The sequence below is a fragment of the Oryctolagus cuniculus genome, chromosome 8 (assembly GCF_051225735.1).
Source record: "Oryctolagus cuniculus isolate XC-2025 breed Fujian yellow rabbit chromosome 8, ASM5122573v1, whole genome shotgun sequence".
In the NCBI taxonomy this organism is placed as follows: Eukaryota; Metazoa; Chordata; class Mammalia; order Lagomorpha; family Leporidae; genus Oryctolagus; species Oryctolagus cuniculus.
This window is the reverse complement of record NC_142874.1, coordinates 65,283,992-65,307,606: the sequence shown is the minus strand read 5'-3', so window position 1 is coordinate 65,307,606 and position 23,615 is coordinate 65,283,992. Positions and strand designations below refer to the sequence as shown.

At 38.5% G+C, this 23,615-nt stretch overlaps 1 protein-coding gene across 6 annotated transcripts in view; it reads right to left on the bottom strand.

The window, feature by feature from the left end:
* SCLT1 (sodium channel and clathrin linker 1) overlaps positions 1–23,615 on the bottom strand; it is a 265,393-nt gene that overhangs the window by 48,698 nt on the left and 193,080 nt on the right. For all 6 annotated transcript variants that reach the window (XR_016211963.1, XR_016211964.1, XM_017347573.4 and 3 more), the window contains 2 exons: positions 13,748–13,940; positions 6,472–6,668 (listed from right to left, as the gene is read on the bottom strand). Coding sequence is in view for 4 of the 6 variants with exons in the window: in XM_017347573.4 (XP_017203062.3) it covers positions 6,472–6,668; positions 13,748–13,940 (390 nt within the window). In the remaining 2 variants the exon portion in view is untranslated. The remainder of the gene's footprint in view (positions 1–6,471; positions 6,669–13,747; positions 13,941–23,615) is intronic.

Here is a 23,615-nt window from a genome sequence, read left to right as displayed (position 1 = left end):
AACAAAAACAAAGCCAGAGGCATCACAATACCAGATTTTAAGACATACTACAGGGCAGTTATAGTCAAAACAGCATGGTACTGGTACAGAAACAGATGGAACAAAATAGAAACACCAGAAATCAATCCAAACATCTACAGCCAACTTATATTTGATCAAGGATCTAAAACAAATTCTTGGAACAAGGACAGTCTATTCAACAAATGGTACTGGGAAAACTGGATTTCCACATGCACAAGCATGAAGCAAGACCTCTACACGTACCTTACACAAAAATCCACTCAACATGCATTAAAGATCTAAATCTATGACCCGACACCTTCAAATTATTAGAGAACATTGGAGAAACCCTGCAAGATATAGGCACAGGAAAAGATTTCTTGGAAAAGACCCCAAGGCACAGGCAGTCAAAGCCAGAATTAACAATTGGGATTACATCAAATTGCAAAGTTTCTGTACTGCAAAAGAAACAGTCAGGAAAGTGAAGAGGTAACTGACAGAATAAGAGAAAATACTTGCAAATTATACAATTGATAAAAGATTAATAACCAGAATCTACAAAGAGTTCAAGAAACTCCACAACAACAAAACAAACAGCCAAGATAAGAAATAGGCCAAGGACTTAAACAGATATTTTTCAAAAGAGGAAATCGAAATGGCCAACAGACACATGTAAAAAAAAAAAAAAAAAGCTCAGGATCCCTAGCCATCAGGGAAATGCAAATCAAAATCACAATGAGGTTTCACCTCAACCAGGTTAGAATGGCTCACATACAGAAATCAACTAACAACAGATGCTGGCGAGGATGTGGGGAAAAAGGCACACTAATCCACTGTTGGTGGGAATACAAACTGGTAAAGTCACTATGGAAGCCAGCTTGGAGGTTCCTCAGAAACCTGAATATAGCTCTACATGACTCAGCCATCCCACAACTTGGAATTTACCCAAAGGAAATTAAATTGGCAAATAAAAAAGCTGTCTGGGGCCAGCGCCGCGAATCACTAGGCTAATCCTCTGCCTTGTGGCCCCGGCACACCGGGTTCTAGTCCCGGTCGGGGCGCCGGATTCTGTCCTGGTTGCCCCTCTTCCAGGCCAGCTCTCTGCTGTGGCCCGGGAGTGCAGTGGAGGATGGCTCAAGTGCTTGGGCCCTGCACCCCATGGGAGACCAGGATAAGTACCTGGCTCCTGCCATCGGATCAGCGCGGTGTGCCGGCCGCAGCGTGCCGGCCACGGCAGCCATTGGAGGGTGAACCAACGGCAAAAGGAAGACCTTTCTCTCTGTCTCTCTCTCTCACTGTCCACTCTGCCTGTCACAAAAAAAAAAAAACAAAAAAAACCAAAAAAAAACAAAAAACTGTCTGCACCTTAATGTTTATTGCAGCTCAATTCACAATAGCTAATTTTAAAAAATTCTTTTTGTCCTACTTAATACCATTGGTTGGACTCTTTAATTTACACGCAAATATTCTTAGGTGTTTAAATTTAACTGAAAAGTGATCCCTGTTAAATAGAAGAGTGGAAATAACAGAGGGAGGAGATGTGCAGTTTGGTATATGCTCACTTGTCCTTACCCCTAGTGGTAGAGCTAGAAACGTGCCAGGGGATTCCAAATCAATCCCATCAAGGTGGCATGTACCAATGCCATCTCACTAGTCAAAGTGATCAGTTTCAGTTCATAATTGATCATAATGATAGGATTAAGTGTCAAAAGGATCACATAAACAAGAATAGTGTCTGCTAATAATAAATAATAGAATTAAAAAGGAGAGAATGATCCAGTATGGGAAGTGGGATACATAGCAGACTCATAGAATGGTAAAGCCCTAAACAGCACTCTGACCTCAGAATCAGCCCATAAGGCATTCAGATCTGGCTAAAAAGCCCATGAGAGTATTTCAGGCATGGAAAGCCAAGACACTTTGGCAAAAGAAAAAAAAATGATCTAAATGAAAAATCTCTGTGAATGAGATCCCAGTGGAAAGAGTGGGTCATCAAAGAAGGAGGTAACTTTCTTTCAAGGGAGTAGAGAACTTCCACTCTGATTATGGCCTTGTCTAAACAAGGTCAGAGTGTGTGAACTCAAGAGGCTTCCATAGCCTTGGCAGCTCATGACAAGAGCCTTGGGTGATTACTGACATCATAAATAAGAGAGTCAATTGTTAAGTCAACGACAGGAGTCATTGTGCATTTTTACTCCCCATGTAGGATCTCTGTCCTTAATGTGTTGTACTATGCAAATTAACAGTGAAACTAGTACTGAAACAGTAGTTTATACTTTGTGTATTTGTGTGGGTTCAAACTGTTGGAATCTTTACTTAGTATATACTAAGTTGATCTTCTGTATATAAAGATAATTGAAAATGAAAAAAAATAAACATGTGAATTATTTTGCAAATAGCATATACTCAACAAATTACATCTGTCATGAATATCATCTTTAGACTGATGTTCAGTGATATCTGCTTTATCTTATAAAGCTTTATACTTTCCTGTGGAAAACTGTGAATTGTCTATCAACTCAAATTAAGTTAGGACAAATACACTGTGGTTGTTTTGGACTGTATTAACTAAGCTAAGATGGAGCTACATTTTCTAGTATTTCCTTCTTAGTCAGTCCTGATGCTGAAAATGAAAGAAATTTGTGTAGTAGGCTCTTAGGCTCAGGTGCAGGGCACCATGTTAGTGTGGGGCATCACTCAGAACCTTAACAACTCCAATTTCTGCTGTGTCCTCTTTCAGCCTCTTGGGTCTCATGTAGAACCTTAGTGAAGGGCACTGGTGACTACTGCAGGTGATCCATGTCAGTGGTTGGAGGTGGAGAGGCAGATGAAGATTCCAATTTGTCTTCCTACTTTTTTCACTCATCTACAATTGAGCTTTCTTTCCAAACCGCTGGCTTGACTAACCCATGGAGACTTCAGGCTTAAAATCAGATGCAGAGACACTGCATTGATTTTTTCACTCATTTCCATAATTGTATAAGGTCTAAATCTCTAATTCTGTGTTACTTAGGGTAGAAACTGTTTTTCTGACTAAAGTCTGTTACATCCAGATATTGGAATCATAAGTATTTCCAGAGGAATTTAACTGTATGAATGAGTTTTCTAACTGATTTGGATAATCTAGAAATGGTTCTTTGCTTTGATTAGATTTCAGGGCCACTGATGAAGAGTGCACTGGTAATCAGTGGTACATAAAGGAAAAATAGTTACCTAAATTATATAATCAAGTAGTCACACAGGAAAAGGTTCTGATCAAACAAGTAGTTGCTGACAGAACACATTAGTGAAAAAGGAGTATAATGAGACTTCCTAAGTATACTGGAAAACTTGAAGAATGAATAAAGAACTCAGGGGAGGGCATTTGGTGCAGTGGTAGTCACTGCTTGCAACATCTGCCATATCTCCTTTGCCAGTAGAAGTGTTCCTTCCAACTTATTTAGGAAGGTATGTTTATTTTGCCAGAAAAATTAGTAATGGGAAGGACCTGCCTTGCAAGGGATAGGTGATTGTCCTCAGCAGTTACCCTATCATCACTCATTGCTTCTAAATCTATAGTCAGACTTATCTATTTTGCTGTAGAGAATGACATTATTTGTGGGGCCAGCATTATGATGCTGAGAGTTAAGTCATTACTGTGCCAGCAGCATCCCATATGGGCACAGGTTCAAATCCCAGCTGCTCTACTTCCAAACCAGTTCCCTGATAGTGTGCCTGGAAAAGCAGCAGAAGATGGCCCAAGTGCTTGGGCTCCTGCTACCCACACGGGAGACCAAGATGGAGTTTCATGCTTCCGGCTTTGGCCTGTCCCAGTTCCCACTATTGTGGCCATCTGGAGTAAGCCAATGGATGGAAGGTCTCTGTGTCTGCCCCTCTCTCTATGTAACTCCATCTTTCAAATAATTAAAATCAACCATTAAAAAAGGACATTATTTGTGAGGAGGTAGAATATACCAAAATAATTACTTGATTTTGCCACTTTTACATAGACAGAGGTCTGGGCAGTGTATGTGAGAATAGATCCTAAGGATCCTCATTCTATGTAAAAGTGGCAAAATGTTGGGTTAGTCCAAATTTACCAATATGGACTCATGTTGAATACTTATCAATTTTCTGGATTTAGTGTGGTAGCTTGAGAGATGAATTGATATTAAATTTTACCAAATGGCCGGCGCCGCGGCTCACTAGGATAATCCTCCACCTAGCGGCGCCGGCACACCGGGTTCTAGTCCCGGTCGGGGCGCCGGATTCTGTCCCGGTTGCCCCTCTTCCAGGCCAGCCCTCTGCTGTGGCCAGGGAGTGCAGTGGAGGATGGCCCAGGTGCTTGGGCCCTGCACCCCATGGGAGACCAGGAAAAGCACCTGGCTCCTGGCTCCTGCCATCGGATCAGCGCGGTGCGCCGGCCGCAGCGCGCTGGCTGTGGCGGCCATTGGAGGGTGAACCAATGGCAAAAGGAAGACCTTTCCCTCTGTCTCTCTCTCTCACTGTCCACTCTGCCTGTCAAAAAAAAAAAAAAAAAAATTTACCAAATGCCTCTTCTCTACCTATTAAGAAGCCCTCATACTTTTTTTCTTTTAATATGCTAGTGTGATAAATTACATTTGCCAATTTTCTAATGTTATACTAACTTTGTATTTCCAAGTTAGAGAAAAACTGGTAACTTTTGTTGCTGCTGTTGCTCGTTCTTTAAGACTATTAGTAGATGCCTTTTGTAATTCATCTATCTATGGTAGAGGGTTGATCCAAATTGGTGGTAGAAATTCTCCTTCATTCTAAATAAATTTCATCACAGCACATTCTACCAAAACTTATCTTATCATGGTTAACAAGGATCCTCATATGGTACCAAACTGAAATGTACATTCTCAGTACTCTTCTTATTTAATCAGTTCATAGCTGATTATAAAATAAAAATCAGCTCTTAAACAAAGTACTTCAGAGTATATTGTCTTCACTCAACCTGAATCTGAAATCAGGATTTGCCACTCTTCTAACTTTGTGACTCTGAATAAGTTCTTTACCCTCCCTTGGTCTCAGCTTCCCTATCTGCAAAACATTATATACTTTGTAGGGTTGTTGTGAAGACTAAGTACATGTAGCTTACTTGGAACAATGTACACATTAAGTATTCAATAAATGTAATAAATTCTTGTTTATTCCCTTTCTGAACATTTTTTTCGATTTATGTCTTGATTCCTACTTCTCTGGATATTCTTTCTCAGTCTTTTTAGGTAGAATCTTCATCTCCCTAAACTTTAAATTTCAGATTGAAGTCTTCAGCCTCATTTCTCTGCATATATTTTTTTCACTTTATTCTCAACCCATGACTTTAAAAATCATATGTATGTTAATGATTCCCAAATTTGTAGCTCCTGTTGCAAGTGTTGCCCTGAACATCAAACTTAAATACAAAACTGACTAGTTAATATCCTGACTTAAATGTCTTTTGGGCAGTTCATACTGAAACCGAAGCAAACTTTTTGATTATCTTCAGCCCTTCAATCACCCAGTCCAAGCCAGCACCATTTTACACTTGATTACTATAGTACTAGTCTCATTCTCCCTTCTTCCACTCTTTTTCCTCTACGGTTTCTTCTTCTTCTTCATCTTCTTTTTCTTTTTTTAATAACAGTATTAGGTTCAGTACAGTCTTTTCTTTATTCAGCAAACAAAGTTACAGAGCATTGCTCAAAGCTGTCCAAACTCACTCCCCTCTTGAAATTCTTAAGTCCCCCCCCCCCCTTTTTTTTTACAGGCAGAGTGGATAGTGAGAGAGAGAGACAGAGAGAAAGGTCTTCCTTTTGCCATTGGTTCACCCTCCAGTGGCCGCCATGGCTGGCACGCTGCAGCCAGCACACCGCGCTGATCCGAAGGCAGGAGCCAGGTGCTTCTCCTGGTCTCCCATGGGGTGCAGGGCCCAAGCACTTGGGCCATCCTCCACTGCCTTCCCGGGCCTCAGCAGAGAGCTGGCCTGGAAGAGGGGCAACCGGGACAGAATCCGGCGCCCCGACCGGGACTAGAACCCAGTGTGCCAGCGCCGCTAGGTGGAGGATTAGCCTAGTGAGCTGCGGCGCCGGCCCCCATTTTATTCTACACAGAATCTCAAGTTCTTTATGAGGAAAGATTGGAACACTTTTTCTGAAAGGACCACAGAACAAATATTCTAGGGTTTGCAGGCTAAACTGATTTTCTCACAACTATAGAACATTATTTATGATATACCTGTATGTAAATAGCATTAAAATTCAAAGACGCCATGTCTAACAAAAATCACTGTTTTGTGAAATTTATAAAAATGTATATTATTTGTTTTGATTTATATTCCTTAATATTTTTACAGTAGTTCAATAAATATTTGTTGCGTAAAAATATGAGCTGCATAATTACTTACAAAAACATTACAGTAAGAATAGTAAACTCTAAGCTAAATTTCTCCTGTAAAACACATCACACAATTAACAGTGAACTTACTTTAGATTATTGATTCTAATTTCTGCACTTTCAGTAAGTGTCTTTGTTTCCTCTTTCCATCTATTGGCTGCTTTCTGTTGAGCTGCTAAGAGGTGCCTTAGTTCAGCAGTAGAATTTCGATTACTGTCTTCCATCTCTCTCAACTGAACTTCAAATCCACGTTCCTTTAGTGAAAATTCATATTCCATTGTACTTATCTAAGGAATAAAATGAACAGTTTCTTATTTCCCCCATTAGTTTAAGAGTTATCCTAATCAATGATACATACAAATGGAATAATTTGGTATGTCATCTGAGGCATAGAAATATTTAGCTGAGAAATATCATGTAAGAAATTAAGTTTATAATTTATCTGTTTTGAAAATGAATATTTATCCTTATTAGCACATAAATTTAGTGAAACTAGAATTATGATGGACTATAATTTTTTGTAACACTTTCCTCAATATCTTAAAATGCCAGTAGGATAAAAATATTATACCTAACATGAAATTGCTCTCTTTATTCTTATTTCTGTTGGCAGAATCCATATAAAGTGCTCATGCTTTTAGAAATTGAGATATTTTTACTCAAAGTCCTTTCAGACTGTCTTTCAAAGGGCTTTGTAGAGTCAAAGTAAATTATATATAGGAATTCCTTTATCACTTCAGTTGTGATTGTAATAAATGATGTATATTTTTTCAGGAAAAACAGTGTAATTATTTTTAGGATATCATATGTAAATGTCTTCATTATATTTTTAGGAATTTATAATAGTAAAAACACTTTAATGCAGAATCAACATTTAAGTAAATGCCTTAAGACAGTCAATGCATATAATTGCCTTCTTGTATGCATTTAGAATGATACTACCTATGTATGAGTCTTGGGGCAATTGAGAAAATAATTATTGGAATAATTTTCTGTGATCTGTGGTTCAGATGAGAAACTTTGGTGGCAAAAGGCTGTAAGGTGATCTGCCTTCTTTGGTGTACTCAGACCATTTTTTATCTTGCTATATCAAAGAAATACTATAAAGAATACTTATTTTGTGATTTTTAAAGTAATATGCTTTAAAAATGGTTACAGCTGGCATGGCTTCTGGTAATTCATTAAATATGGCTAATTTCAAACTCAAAAAGCAATGAATAAGAAACTCTATAAATTCTAAATACATCAATGAAACTCAACAACAAAATCGGGGGCCCATTGGGAAAAAGCTACAGACATTCTATCTTTGTCACTCCTTCTAAATGCAACATGCTTTCCTAAACCTCTTTTTTTTGTTGTTGTTGTTGTTTTTAAAAATTTATCTATTTGAAAAGCAGAGTTACAGAGAGAGAGGGAAACAGAAACAGAATCTTCCATTTGCTAGTTTACTACTTCCCAAATGGCTATAATGGCTAGGGTTGGGCCAGGCCAAAGCCAAGAGTCAGTAGCTTCACCCAGATCTCCCACATGGATGGCAGAGGTCTAAGCACTTGGGAAATCTTCAGCTGCTTTCCCAGACACATTAGCAGGGAGCTGGATTGGAAGTGGAACAGCTGGGACATGAATCAGCCCATATGGGATGCCAGCATTGCAGGCAGCAGTTTAACCTACTGTGTCACAGCACCAGCCCCTAAACTCTTTCTTTAGAAAACATTTATTTAATAAATATAAATTTTGAAAGTATAATTTTGGATTATAGTGGTTTTTTCCCACCATAACCACCCTCCCACCCGCAACCTATCCCATCTCCTACTCCTTCTCCCATCCCATTCTTCATTAAGATGCATTTTTAACTGTATTTATATACAGAAGATCTACTTAGTAAATACTAAGTAAAGATTTCAACAGATTGCACCCCCACAGACATACAAAGTATAAAGTACTTTTTGAATACTAGTTTTACCAATAATTCGCATAGTACAACACATTAAGGACAGAGATCCTACATAGGGAATAAGTGCACAGTGACTTCTGTTGTTGATTTAACAATTGCCTCTCTTATTTATGACGTCAGTAATCACTCGAGGCTCTTGTCATGAGCTGCCAAGGCTATGGAAGCCTCTTGAGTTCACACACTCTGACTTTATTTAGACAAGGTTATAATCAAAGTGGAAGTTCTCTCCTCCCTTCAGAGAAAGGTACCTCCTTCTTTAATGGCCCGTTCTTTCCACTGGGATCTCACTCATAGAGATCTTTCATTTAAGTCATTTTTCACCACAGTGTCTTGGCTTTTCATGCCTGAGAAACTCTCATGGGCTTTTTAGCCAGATCTGAATGCCTTATGGGCTGATTCTGAGGCTAGAGTGCCTGTCTACAGGCCCTAAACTCTTAAATTTGCTTTATTAAATTGTATACAGTGAAAATTAAAGACTTATTGACACTGGAGAAACAACCTTGGACTTACTAATTTTGTGTTTATATTACTGCTGTGCAAATCTCTTGAGGTCTTGTTTTTTTTTTTTTTTTAATTAAAATTTATTTTCATCTTATTTGAAAGGTAGTGAAATAGAGTAAGAGTGAGAACGAGAGTGAGAGAGATATCTTCTATTCACTGGCTCACTCCCCAAATGCCTGCAAGGGTTGGGCTAGCCAGAAGCCAAAACCCCAGAATTCCATGCAGGTTTCCCAAGTGGGTGGCAGAGACCCAAGTAGTTGAGCCATTATTGTTGCCTGCAGGGTGCCTATTAGCAGGAAGCTAGATTGGAAGTGGTGAAACTGGAATTCAAACCAGCACTCTGATATGGGATACGGTTGTCCCAAGCAGTGACTTATTTGCTGAGCCCAGCCCTACATTTCTTGAGGTCCTTTGATCCTGCTACCATCTTAGTAATCTTTTAATTATTACATTCTGCAAATTTAAATTTGAATCCAACCTTCCTACTTCTCTGCCTCAATCTTCATTTCTGGTTCTAACATCTTAGATGGAAAACAAAAGTCTTGCCTCTGTTTCTCTCTCACATACATGTTAAAAAGCAAAAAACAAACAAACAAAAAAACCTGTTCTGTGCATTCATACAGTTTTAAAATTTGGCCTGCCTAGTTAACTCCCTAAAGCCAGTTGGAAAATCTATTCATAATTTGGTAAGCCTTACTCTAGGGTTTTTTTAGGGGAATCTGGTCCCTTCTTACTTCAACAAGTATGTGTTCCCTTTCTTTGTTTCCTTCTAATTTTTGGGTCCTTTTCATGTGTTTCTTTTTTTTTTTTTTGCCTAGAATAATCTTTCCTCTCTTGCTTATCTGAATTATTTTGTCAATTTTTAGAACTCAGTTCAATTATTCTTCATACCGGGAAATTCTCTCACCATCTATATAGGTAAAGTCAAATTCTTTTACTATAAGCTCTAACAGTGCCCTATACTTTTCCTAAAGAGCATGTATTAGTAATTATATGCTTACTGTTTGTCCACATACATGCAAATTATAAGCTTTTAAGGGTGGACGTTATATGTTTTGTTTACCATTCCATCTTTAGCACTTGGAACACAGTAAAAGACTGTCAAAATACATTCATAAATTGAATGAGTGATGACTGTTCTTCGTTGTCAAAATTCAGTCTTTAAACCCCAGAGCCTTTAGCTAATGAAATTCCACTGCTCAACTGGACAAATTTGGTTAGGGATCAACTGGCTCTTCCCATCAAGGTGGCATGTGCCAATGCCATCTCGCTATTCCAGGTGATCAATTTCAGTTCACAATTGATCATAATGAAAGGACTGAGAGTCAAGGGGAGCACATGGGCAAGTCTAGTATCTGCTGACACCAACCGATAGAATGGATAAAGGGGAGAGTGGTCCAGCATGGGAAGTGAGATGCTCAGCAGACTCATAGAATGGCGGATGTCCTAAATAGCACTCTGGCCTCAGAATCAGCCCTGAAGGCACTCGGATCTGGCTGAAAAGCCCATGAGAGTATTTCAGGCATGGAAAGCCAAGACACTCTGGCAAAAAGATCTCTGTGAGTGAGATCCCAGTGGAAAGAACAGGTCTTCAAAGAGGGAGGTGCCTTTCTCTGAAGGGAGGAGAGAACCTCCACTTTGACTATGACCGTGTCTAAACAAGATAAGAGTCGGAGAACTCAGGGGGCTTCCATAGCCTTGGAAACTCATAACTGGTGCATAGGGAGATTACTGATGCCATAAACAGGAGTGTCAATTTGTGAAGTCAACGGCAGGAGTCACTGTGCACTTACTCCTCATGTAGGATCTCTGTCCTTAACGTGCTGTACACTGAGGCTTAATGCTATAACGAGTACTCAAACAGTATATTTCACTTTGTGTTTCTATGGGGGTGCAAACGATTGAAATCTTTACTTAATGTACACTAAACTGATCTTCTGTAAAAAAAAAAAAATAAAAAATTATCAATTCCCAACTTGACTCTCACTGGGATTAAACATGACAATAGGTCTGATCTGATTTCATCATCATTTAAAAAAATCATCTATTATTTTTCACTTTATGTTTCTGTGTGGGAGCAAACTGTTGAAATACTTACTTAAGGTATGCTAGGCTGATCTTCTGTATATTAAGATAATCGAAAATGAATCTTGACGTGAATGGAGGGGGAGAGAGAGTGGGAAGGGGGGGGTTGTGGGAGGGAGGGACAGTATTGGGGGGGGAAGCCATTGTAACACATTGTACTTTGGAAATTTATATTCATTAAATAAAAGATAAAAAAAAATAGCTAGCAGAAAAAAAAATAATGAAAAGCAGAAGATTGGTTAGGAAAGAGACTTAGGAGTGTGGTCTCCTTCCCTTCTTCCTTTGTGCCTTTCCTCTGCAGAGTAAAGCACAAGTAGGTAGTATTATTGGTGAAAACTACTCTATTTCTTAACTATAGAAACTTATAAGGGGGCATTTGGACCACAAAGAAATGGAAAGCCTGGGTAGAAAGAAACGAGGAATTAGGAAAAAAGACGGTAGGACTGAAGGAAATGCTTTGGGATCAAATGAAAACATCATACAATAAATTGTTACGTTTGCAATCAACTGACTTCCCAATATCTTACTGTCTTTATTTTAGTCCATTTAGTTTATCTACTAAAGATCAAACTCTTCTTCTAAGTGAATGGCCTTGCAGCTGGTATTGTGGCATAGAGGTACAGCCACCACCTGCTATGTTGGCATCCCATATAGGCACTGACTTGAGTCTCAACTGCTCCAGTTCTGATCCAGCTCCCTGCTAATGCACCTGGGAAGGCAGTGGAAGATGGCCAGTTCTCCGGCCCCTGCACCCATGTGGGAGTCTGGAAGAAGCTCCTGGCTCCGGGCTTCAGACTGGCCAAGCACTGGCCGTTAACAGCCATTTGGGGAATGAACCAGTGGATGGAAGATCTCTTTTTCTGTCTCTGCCTCTCTCCTTTTTTTTTTTCTCTCTCTCTCTGTAAAATCTGCCTTTCAAATAAATAAGTAATCCTTTAAAAAAATAAATGAATGATCTTAATTTTTTGTCATATTCATTTAAACTATATTCCCTAGTATTTCTTGTTTAAACATTTAAAATGGTTTTAAAAATTTAAAATCTATCAATATTTTCATTTGTAACTTGTCCTATTTTTTTGTTTTGCTTAGAGAGTTCTTCCCCATCTTTTTGTTAAAATTCACCTACATTCCTCCTGGTATTTTATAGTATCATTTACAGTTTTAAATTGTTAACCTACATTAAACTTATGGAATTAAAGATATGAGATGAAGATACAACTTTTCACCAAAGTATATCAACTATTTTTAATCATAGAAAGATTCTAGTAAGGGAACTTTGAAGCATATACTAACAGAATATTATAATAAATTCCTGAATACCCACCACTCAGATTACATAATCATCAAACTCATAGCTATTTTTGTTTCATCTATACGCACATACTTTCCTTTGTCAAGATTTACCTTACGTTTACAATGTAGTGTGTAAGTCATAAGGGTACAAAACTCAACTGTTACATATAAACAGATATACTAAAGTTATCTCTGATGGCACTGCTCATGTATCCTTCTAATCAGTACCCACCCACCAGAAGCTAACCAGTCTTTGCCAAATGTCCTACATGAAGGACCTTGGTGAATGAGACCCCAGTGGAAAGAAGTGGTCATCAAAGAAGGAGGTACTTTTCTCTGAAGGGAGGAGAGAACTTCCACTTTGCTATGGCCTTGTCTAAATACCGAAGAAGTTTATGGATTCAAAAGGCTTCCATAGCCTAGACAGCTCATGTCAGGAGCCTCACGTGGTCACTGACTTCATACATAAGAGTGTTAATTGTTAAATTAACAATAGGAGTCACTGCGCACTAACTCCTCATGCAGGACCTTTGTCCTCAATGAGTTATATTATGAGAGTTAACTGTAAAACTAGTTCTCAAAGTTTTTATGTGTGTATGCAAATTGTTAAAATCTTAGTACAGAGTTGGTTTTCTGTGTACAAAGTTAACTGAAAATGAATCTTAATGGAGAATGGGACTGGCAAGGGGAGAGGGAGGAGGAAGAGGGGTAGGAGTATGGGTAGGAGGGCAGGTATGGTGGGAAGAATAACTATATTCCTAAAGTTGTACCTATGAAATTTGTATCCCTTAAAGAATAAATTAAAAAAAAAACTTAAAAAAGTATAGACACCACAAAGAAAAAAAAAACTAAAACACTACCACTTCATGTCCTCATTTTGAAATTGGAGGATGCAGATCATTATCATAAACAGTTGGTGTACTTTTTACAAAAATGATGGAACAATGGATGGTAGTAAGCAAGATATCGGTGGGGATACCTGGGTTTCCTAAAATTTCCTTAAACTGGCTAGCATGTTCCTACCACCAAAGCAGGTAAACATTAAAGAAGGAATAAAGGGCAGGGGGAGGAAAAATAAAAGAAAGGAAATAATTTTGAGAGACTTTGGCCCTTGGTGCTTTCTTAGCATGTAATTTTCAGCCTAGCTATGTAGTAGTTCTCAGGGCACACTATGACTAGTTTTAGAGAAGTTCAATTTTTGAGACTGTTGAAGAAGAAGGAGAGAGGAGGGCTGTTGTAAAGTTATCTAATCTATATTTTTGCTGTGCTGCTTAAATTGCTTTGGCAGCAATATCAGTGTATTTCATGGTTGGAAAAGAATTTTTTGAGTGTTTGGATAGGGAAAGCAATCATTTTCAAGTATGCTTGCCAACTTCTATGATACAGAAATGACTGGTTAACACTCTGAATTATGATTTAGTACTATCTGATGAGAAAGGGCAAAAGGCCTTAAAATGTATTACTGGGTCTCTCTAAATATTCTTAATACTTTTATTTTTACAAGTACACATTTAAGTCTAGTTTTGAAAATACCTTTAATTTGGCTTTTTTTTGAGCATCCAGAGCAATTCTTCTTAATTCTTCAGTCTCTTTCTGTAACTGTTCATTTTCTTGCTGAAGTTTCAGTCTTTGTTCACTAACAAATCCACAGTTTTCTCTCTCAGATTCCAACGTATTTTGAAGTTTCTGAATCATTTCTTGGGAACGTGATATCTTTTCTGAGGAACTGTTTAAAAACAAAATAAAAACTTAGTGATCTGTAGTAGAAGTCAAGAAGTCCTAATATACTTCATAGTATAGACTTCTATTTTCTTCATTCAGAGCCATTTCTTTTCATGTTAGGCTTAATCTATATGATGTAAAAATGTTATGTTCTATTAGGCACATTCACTCAACTTCAATTTAACTGTTATTCAAATGGAAGATCAACTCCAAGTTTTACTGGCATCAAGAATCAGTGTATATAAAGACTTTCCAAGGGAACAAACTGAAGCCAATAGTAAAAGAGATGAAGTAGGGAATAATCAAAAACCCTTTTCAAAAAACTTCAGGGGGCAAAACATAGCAGCTGATTACATTACTAAATTATAATGATGGAAGCTACTTTCAAGTTTTCCAGTTACATGTCTAAGAAATGATTTTTAAAAACTTTTAGTTCGTAAACTTAAACAGGTTATGTTTATTAATCTTTCTCAACAATGGGTGAGATGGCCTCTAAACATGCATGCATTTATCAATACACTGTTAATTTTTATTTCTACTTAAATTTCCATCTTTTCAATCTCATACAATTAATCACTCTGAACATTTCCTGCTCAATAGGTGTCTTAGGGAATATATAAATGCTACTAATATTGTGAAGATTTCAGAAAACTATTAACTAAAATCATCTTACAAATAAAGAAATTTTTAAACAACTTTCAGATGGTGGTGGTTTTAGTACCATGATTCAAGTCTTTATGGTCTTTTGTTGGTAGTCTGACTTGCCCATGCCTTCCAATGCTTCAGGCAGAAGTGATGAGTATTTTTCTCTGATCTTTGTCTCTGCCCCCCCATTCCTCCTTTTTTTAAAAAAATTATTTATTTATTTAGAAGTCAGACTTAGAGAGATGTCTTCCATTTGCTGGTTCACTCCCCAGATGGCTGCAATGGCTGGGGCTAGGCCAAGCTTAAGCCAGGAGCCAGGAATTTCTTCCATGTCTTCCTCATGATTGCAGGAGCCCAAGCACTTGGGCCATCCTCTGCTGTTTTTTCCAGGCCATTAGCAGGGAGCTGGATCAGAAGTGGAGCAGCTAGGCCTCAAACTGGCAACCATATGGGATACTGGTGTTGCAGGTGGCGGCTTTACCTGCTATGCCACAATGCTGGCCCCTATGTCCCTTTAGATCCCATATTCATCTCGGTTTTGATTCCTACCCTAAACCTTTCATTCCTATAATACTTGCAGCTCTCTTTCTCTTGTCTATATCTTAGATGATAAAGTTCCTAATGAAATTATGTATATAAGCAATGCTGATAAAACGATACTAGCATCAGAAAGATGCCAAAATAAAACACAACCACACTTCTATGTACTCCCTCAGAGAAGCTTAGAATATCATCAGCTGTAAAGAATTCTTAAAAAGAAAACTGATCTGGTGAGGGCAGATAAAGCCTCTTAGTTTAATCTTCAGTCCTTAGGGACTACAAGGGACAGAGAAACAAAGTATATGATGTCACACATATCCCTATTGGAAATCTACAGTACAAATAAATGTTTTTTCTTTTTTATAGAAAGATTTAATAAATATAAATTTCATAAGTACAACTTTTGGATTATAGTGGTTCTTCCCCCCAACCCACCCTCCCACCCCAAAACCATCCCAGTTCCTACTCCCACTCCCATCTCATTCTTCATTAAGATTCATTTTTAATTATCTTTTTATACAGAAGATCAACTCTATACTAAGTAAAGATTTCAACAGTTTGCACCCCTCCCCAAAGTATAAAGTACTGTTTGAAGACTAGTTTTACCATTAATTTGCATAGTACAACACATTAAAGACAGAGGTTTTACATGGAAAGCAAGTGCACAGTGACTCCTATTGTTGATTTAACAATTGACACTCTTATTAACGATATCAATGATCACCACAGGCTCTTGTCATGAACTGCCAAGGCTATGGAAGCCTCTTGAGTCCACAAACTCTGACATTATTTAGACAAGGCCATAATCAAAGTGGAAGTTCTCTCCTCCCTTCAGAGAAAGGTACCTCCTTCTTTGATGGTCCCTTCTTTCCAACGGGATCTCACTCACAAAGATCTTCCATGTAGGTCTTTTTTGCCACAATGTCTTGGCTTTTCATGCCTGAAGTGCTCTCATGGGCTTTTTAGCCAAATCCAAATGCCTTAAGGGCTGATTCTGAGGCCAGAATGCTGTTTAGGGCATTTGTCAAATAAATATTTTTTCAACAAATTATTTTCAATAAAAAATTATAGTAAAGGGGGACACCAAAGGCAACTTAGAAAATACAGCACTTGCAGCAATCCTCAAGGCAGAGTGGACAAAACTCACACTCAAGAGAAATCCTTTGAATGAAATGACTATAAAAAGCATTTATTATAAAGCATATGATAACAGATACTGAAGAAAAACTCTGTGTAGGAGAGAAAGTGGGAAAGCCTTCCCTAATACCTGACATCTTACTAATCATGTGAGAAGTAATGCTGGTGACAAGCATGGCTTATCAAATCATTCCCATTTCCTTAAGAAAAAGAACTCATATTGGAAAGAAGCCCTGTACATGTAAAGAAAATGAGCTAGAGAGGCTGAAACACAGAGAGAGACTAAGTAATATCTTCCAACAACCACCTACCACAGAGATATCAATTTGAACAGCTACTCATGTACCAAGTCTTCGTAAGAGCTATAGAAGCCAGGTGAGAAGATCACAGCACCTTGTTTTAGTATAGTAATAAGAAAGGTTGTATGGAAGAAAGCAGACAGCAAAGACTTATATCTGTGTGACTCATCCCCTAGCTCGAAGGAATGCTGCATAGTGACAGATGACTCCTGCTTGGGGGAGGGAGAAGGAAATGAATCCCAGTGCTGGGCCCACTGCGAAAAAAAAAATCAGAGTCAGCCTGAAGCTCCTTGTCCCTGCCCCAAGACCCTTACCTACAGACCAAGTACTTGCAGGGGGCCTCTGCCACCCTGCCCCTCAACTATTGGTAAAAAGTGAAGCAAGGGGTAGGTATTGTGGCCCAGTGGGTTAAACCATGGTTGGGGATGCTAGCATTCCATCTTGGAGAGCCAGTTTGAGTTCCAGATACTCTGCTTCCTTTCCAGCTTCTTGCTAATGCACTTGGGAAAGCAGCAGAAGATGACCCAAGTTCTTATGCCCCTGCCACCCACATGGGAGACCCGGATGAATTGCTGGGCTCCTGCCATCAGCTTAGATCGGCCATTGGGGACATCTAGGGAGTAAACCTGTGGATGGAAGACCTCTCCCTCTGTCTTCCTCTCTCTCTCTGACACTCTGCCTTTCAAATAAATAAATAAATAAATAAATCCTGAAGAAAAGAAGAAGAGAGAGGAGAGAAGCAGAATAAAAGCCAAAGTAAGAGAAGGAGGAGAAGGAAAGCAAAATTCTAGTTGCTTCCAAGAGAGCAGGAGAAGTAAAAGACTTTGGCTTGGAGTTCAGAGCTGAGCATACCACCCTGAGACCCAAATCTGATAAAGCCCCAAGGCATCTTCCTCTGGGTAGTGCTCAGAGTCTCAATCTCCAGGTTTGTCCAGCATCAGGTGGAGATCTGTGCTCCAATGGGATGGACTTATTTTGGTATGTCACTGTTCACCCAAGGGGGCCTGGCATGCACCCCTGGGACAGATTGGGCCTGGTGACTGTGGAACCTAAGTGAGACATACTTTGGTGCCAGTCTGTGTGGTCAGTGGCCTGCTTTTATCACATTTCTCCAAACTTGGTAAAACAGCTAGGAGCCATGGGACTATGTTGTGGCAGTCAGTGCTGGGCTAGTAAAGCCCAGCCCTGGGCAGGTCCAAATTTTTTCCATCCTTTTTGGTACCTATGGACGGAATCACTGGACTTGCTCCAGTATCAGGTGGAGACTTCTGTTGAGGTGCAAAGATTTGTTTTGGTGTGAATCCCCACTAGCATCACATGGGCCTGGTGTGCACCCCTCAGATTGCCCATGGCCTAATGACTATGAAACTGAGATGTGACCCTATCTAGTGCCTGCCTGCATAACTGAGAAGTTGCCCCTATCACCTCTCTTACAACATTGGGCAGACAGTAAGGAGCCACCGGACTATTTTGGAGCTCAGTACCAGAATGGAAAAACCCAGTATTGAGTAGATCCTAACAGCCTCTGTCCCCAGGTCAGGGCCTACAGACAAGAGCCTCTGGACTTATTTCCATGAACAGGGGAATTCAATGGTTCCAGGTTATCAGTCTTATATGCCAATCAGCATCACCAACAGTGGTAGGTAGGAGTAGCATCAGGCAGTGAGTCTACATCAACATCATACAGACCACAGCAGGGTGAATTTTAGTCATATCTCCAAGTTGCACTGGCCTAGGTGGGCTGTAGGTTCTGTGTGTGATCTAGCATTGTAGCATTCATTGCTGAACACAAGACACCAAAACGTCCATACTACCAAAGAAATTTACAGATTCAATGTGATTCCAAACAAAATACTAACAGTATTCTCAGATCTAGAAAAAATGATGCTAAAATTCATATGAAAACAAAAGAGACTCCAAATAGCTAAAGGAATCTAACAGCAAATAGAAAGCCAGAAGCAAAACAATATCATATTTCAAGATGTACTACGTGCAGTTATAATCAAAACAGCTTGCTACTGGCACAAAAACATGCATGTAGACTAATGGAATCAACATAAGAGAAATCATAAAATTAATTCACACATCTATAACCAAACTACCTTTGAAAAAGGATTTAAAATCAATCCCTGGCACAGCAGACTCATAGAATGGCAGATGTCCTAAACAGCACTCTGGCCTCAGAGTCAGCCCTTAAGGCATACGGATCTGGCTGAAGAGCCCATGAGAGTATTTCAGGCATGGAAAGCAAAGACACTCTGGCAGAAAAAAAAAAGACTTAAATGAAACAACTCTGTGAGTGAGACCCCAGTGGAAAGAACGGGTCATCAAAGAAGGAGGTACCTTTCTCTGAAGGGAAGAGAGAACTTTCACTTTGATTATGACCTTGTCTAAATAAGATTGGAGCTGGCGACCTCAAAAGGCCTCCATAGCCTTGGCAACTCATGACAAGAGTCTTGGGTGATTACTGACGTCACAAACAAGAGTGTCAATTGTTAAATCAACAACAGGAGTCACTGTGCACTTACTCCCTATGTAGGATCTCTGTCCTTAATGTGTTGTACTATGTGAATTAACAGTATAACTAGTACTCAAACTGTACTTTACACTTTGTGTTTCTGTGTGGGTGCAAACTGTTGAAATCTTTACTTAATATATATTAAATTGATCTTCTGTATATAAAGATAATTAAAAATGAATCTTGATGTGAATGGGATGGGAGAGGGAGTGGGAGATGGGATGGTTGCGGGTGGGAGGGAGGTTATGGGGGGAAAAGCCACTGTAATCCAAAAGCTGTACTTTGGAAATTTATATTTATGAAATAAAAGTTAAAAAATAAAAAATAAAAAAATAAAATCAATCCATTGAGAAAGGACAGTCTCTTCAACAAATGGCATTGGGAAAGCTGGATCTACATGTGCAGAAATATAATACAAGAACGTACCCTACCTTACACCATATACAAAAATGAACTCACAGTGGATCAAGGATCTAAATGTATGATGTGATAACATCAAGTTTCTAGAGAAAAACATCAGGGAAACTCTGCAAGACATTGACATAGGCAAAGACTTCTTGGAAAAGTCCTCAGAAGCACAGTCAATAAAAGCAAAAACAGACAAGTGGGATTATATCAAGCTAAGAAGCTTCCATACTGCAAAGGAACAACAAAGCGAACAACAAAGTGAGGAGGCAACCAACAGAATGGGAGAAATTATTTGCAAAGTATTCAATGGATAAAGGATTAATATCCAGGATGTAAAGAACTCAAGAAACTCACCAACAACAAAACAAACAATCCAGTTACAAAATGGGCAACACATGTGAACAGGTATTTTTCAAAGGATGAAATTCCAATGAAGAAATTGTTAGGGTTATGAGCCATCACGGAAATGTAAATAAAAACCACAATGAGGTTTCACCTCACCCCAGTTAGAAGGGTTATCATCCAAAAATTAAAAAAATAATAATAAATGCTGGTGAAGATGTGGAGGAAAAAGTACTCTAATTCACTACTGGTGGTAATGCAAATTAGTGTAAACATTATGGAATCAGTTTGGAGATTCCTCAGAATTACACAGCCATCCCACTCCTGAGAATTTACCCAAACAAAACGAAATCAGCATAAAGAAGGGCTGTTTTGTTGACATTCTGTTTTGTTGACATTCTGAATGCTTTTAAGTAAATATATTATTTTATAAAAATTGAGTTATTTGTATCTTCCTCCATGTTTATTACAGCTCAACTCACAACAGGTAAGATATGGAATCAACCCAGATGTTAATCAACTGATGACTGGATTAAAAAAATGTTGTATATATACACAATTGAATACTACTAGGCTTTTAAAAAAATGGAATCCTTTCTTTTGCAACAAAATGGATGCAATTTGAGACCATTTGCTTAGTGAAATAATACAGTCCACAAAAAACAAATATCATGTTTTCTCTGATATGTGGTAGTTAATATAGAATACAAAAAAGTATAAGGATGAAACTGACATCTTATGATTTGCTTATTGTTTTTAACCCCTTGTCTATATTCCTGTGGAATAGTGGTATTTCTACTTTCTACCTCTTGAAGATTATGGTTAGTGGTGCATTAAACTTGTGATTATAAAATAAACTGAAATTATGTTATTGCAAAAATTGAAAAACCAAAGGAAGGAAGGAAGGAGGGGTATTGAGGAGTGGAAGAAAATATGATTATTTCTTAGAATTATATCTATGAAATACATGAAATCTGTTCTCCTTACAGTAATAAAAATTGTACAAAGGCAAAAAAATAAGTAAATAAAATTTCCACTGGGGGTGGGGAAAGAATTTATAGAATAGCCACAAATGCAGCTGGATCACTATAATTCCTGAATGCATAGATGATATCATACATCAAAAAGTGTCAAGAATTTCCAGGGAACATGACCCTATCTAAAGAGCAAAATAAAGTGCCAGAAACCAACCATGTAGGAATGAAAACTTTCAAGTCTCAGATAAAGATCTGAAAATAGTTGTTTAAGGTAGTTCAACAAATTTCAAGAGAACCCAGAAATGAATTAATACTGCAACAGAGAGACAAGATGGACAGAAGTAATTAAATAAAATCAAATGGGGCCAGTGCTGTGGCATAGTGGGTAAAGCTGCCAGCATCCCATATGCAGTGCCAGCATCACATATGGGTCCAATTTGAGTCCTGGCGGCTTCACTTCCCATCCAGCTCCCTGCTAATCTACCTGGGAAAGCAGTGGAAGATGGCACAAGTCCTTGGGCCCCTGCAGCTATGTGGGAGACCTGAAAGAAATTTCAGGCTCCTGGCTTCGTATTGGTCCAGTTCTGGATGTTGCAGCTGTTTGGGGAGTTAAACACAGGATGGAAGACCTCTCTCTCTCATCTGCCTCTGCCTCTCGGTAACTCTATCTTTCAAACAAATAAATAAATCTTAAAAAAAAAAAACCCAAAATCAAATAAAAATCCTTCAACTGAAAAATACACTATGTGAAAGAAAAAAGTGATACAAGCATTAATAGCTGAATAGGTCAAACAGGAAAAATTATCAGTGAAGCTGAAGGCACACTATTTGAAAATAAACAGCTTGAAGAGAAAAAAGGAAAAACAATCAAGAAGAACGATGAAAATTTTGGGGAATTTAGGGGTAACAGAAGTTCAAGAAATCATACCATGCATCTCCTCTGATCAAAATGGAAGGAAGCTGGAAAGCAACAACTGAAGAATCTCTAGAACATATGCAAATACATGGAGGCTGAACAATACACTCCTGAATGAAATATGGGTCAAAGAAGAAATAGAAAAAAATAAAAAAATTTCTGAAAATGAATGAGGATGGCAATACAACATATTAAAGCTTAGAGGAAACAGCAAAAGCAGTGTTAAGAGGGAAGTTTGTAACAACTGGTGCCTACAACAAGAAAAAGGAGGGGTCAGTGCTGTGGTGCAGTGGGTTAACGCCCTGGCATGAAGTGCTAGTATCCCATATGGGTGATGGTTCTAATCCTGGCCGCTCCACTTCTGATCCAGCTCTCTGCTACGGCCTGGGAAAGCAGTAGAAGATGGCCCAAGTCCTGGGGCCCCTGCACTCCCGTGGAAGACCCCAAAGAAACTCCTGGCTCCTGGCTTCGGATCAGCACAGCTCCGGCCGTTGCAGCCATCTGGGGAGTGAACCAGCGGATGGAAGACCTCTTTTTCTCTCTCTGTCTCTACCTCTCTCTGTAACTCTGTCTTTCAAATAAACAAAATAAATCTTGAAAAAAGAAGAATTAATTCCAATTCTTCTCAAGCTATTCAAAACAACAGCAAGGGAGGGAATCCTCCCAAACTCCATGACCTTAATTCCTAAGCCAGAAAAAGATATAACAGAGAAAGAGAATTTCCGTGATGAACGTAGATTTAAAAATACTCAACAAAACACTAGCCAATAAAATCCAACAACACATCAAAAAGATCCTTTTCATGCTGAAAACCTTAAGCAAATTGGGTATAGTAGGAACATTCCTCAACACAGTCAAGGTAATTTATGACAAACCCATGGCCAGTATCTTACTGAATGGGGAAAAGCTGGAAGAATTCCACTAAGTTCCAGAATAATTGCCTATGCCAATATCTTGCAGGGTTTCTCCAATGTTCTCTAATGACTTGATGGTATCAGGTCATAGATTTAGGTCTTTGATCCATATTGAGTGGATTTTTGTGTAAGGTGTAAGGTAGGGATCTTGCTTCATACTTCAAGAAATCATACCTGATATGGGATCAACCCAGATGTCTGTCACCTGAAGACTGGATAAAGAAATTATGGTATATGCACACTATGGAACACTATATAGCATTAAAAGAAAAATGAAACCCTGTTGTTTGCAACAAAATGGATGCAGCTAGAAACCATGATACTTAGTGAAATAAGCCAGTCCCAAAGGGACAAATACCATATGTTCTCCTGAATCTGTAAGACCTAAAATGAAATCTGTATAAGTGAAATAATCACTTTGAGAAGGGATGACTTGAGTGGCCCTTGTCTTGACTGTCGAGCGACAGTTTTTTATTTTCTTTATAATATTTGTTGAACTCTTTACTCAACATAGAATTAATCATATGTGTATAAAGTCAAAAGAAGATGGATCTCATTAAAAAATAAGAGTGGGAAGAAGAGAGGGCAGAGGAAGTTTGTAATTGTAAAGCTGTATAGTTCTGCATCATTCCTATAGACTTACTTTTAAGGGTAAAGTTTGAAAGCTTCCATAGGATCTCAAATCCAATTAAGCTTGGTGGTAAAAATGTCATCTTAAGTATAAAAGTGAACACATAGGAAGGATTAAATGTTAAAGTGATCATATAAATAGGATCAAGTGTCTGGTAATAATAATAGAATTAAAAAGGAGAGAATGTTCCAACATGGGAAGCAGTCCAGACTCATAGAATAATAATCACTTTAAGTAGCACTCTTACCTCAGAATCAGCACTTAAGGCATCTGGTCTGGCTAAGAAGCCCATGAAAGCATTTTAGGAATGAAAAGCCAAGATACTGTAGCAAAAACTGTTCTACATGTAGGA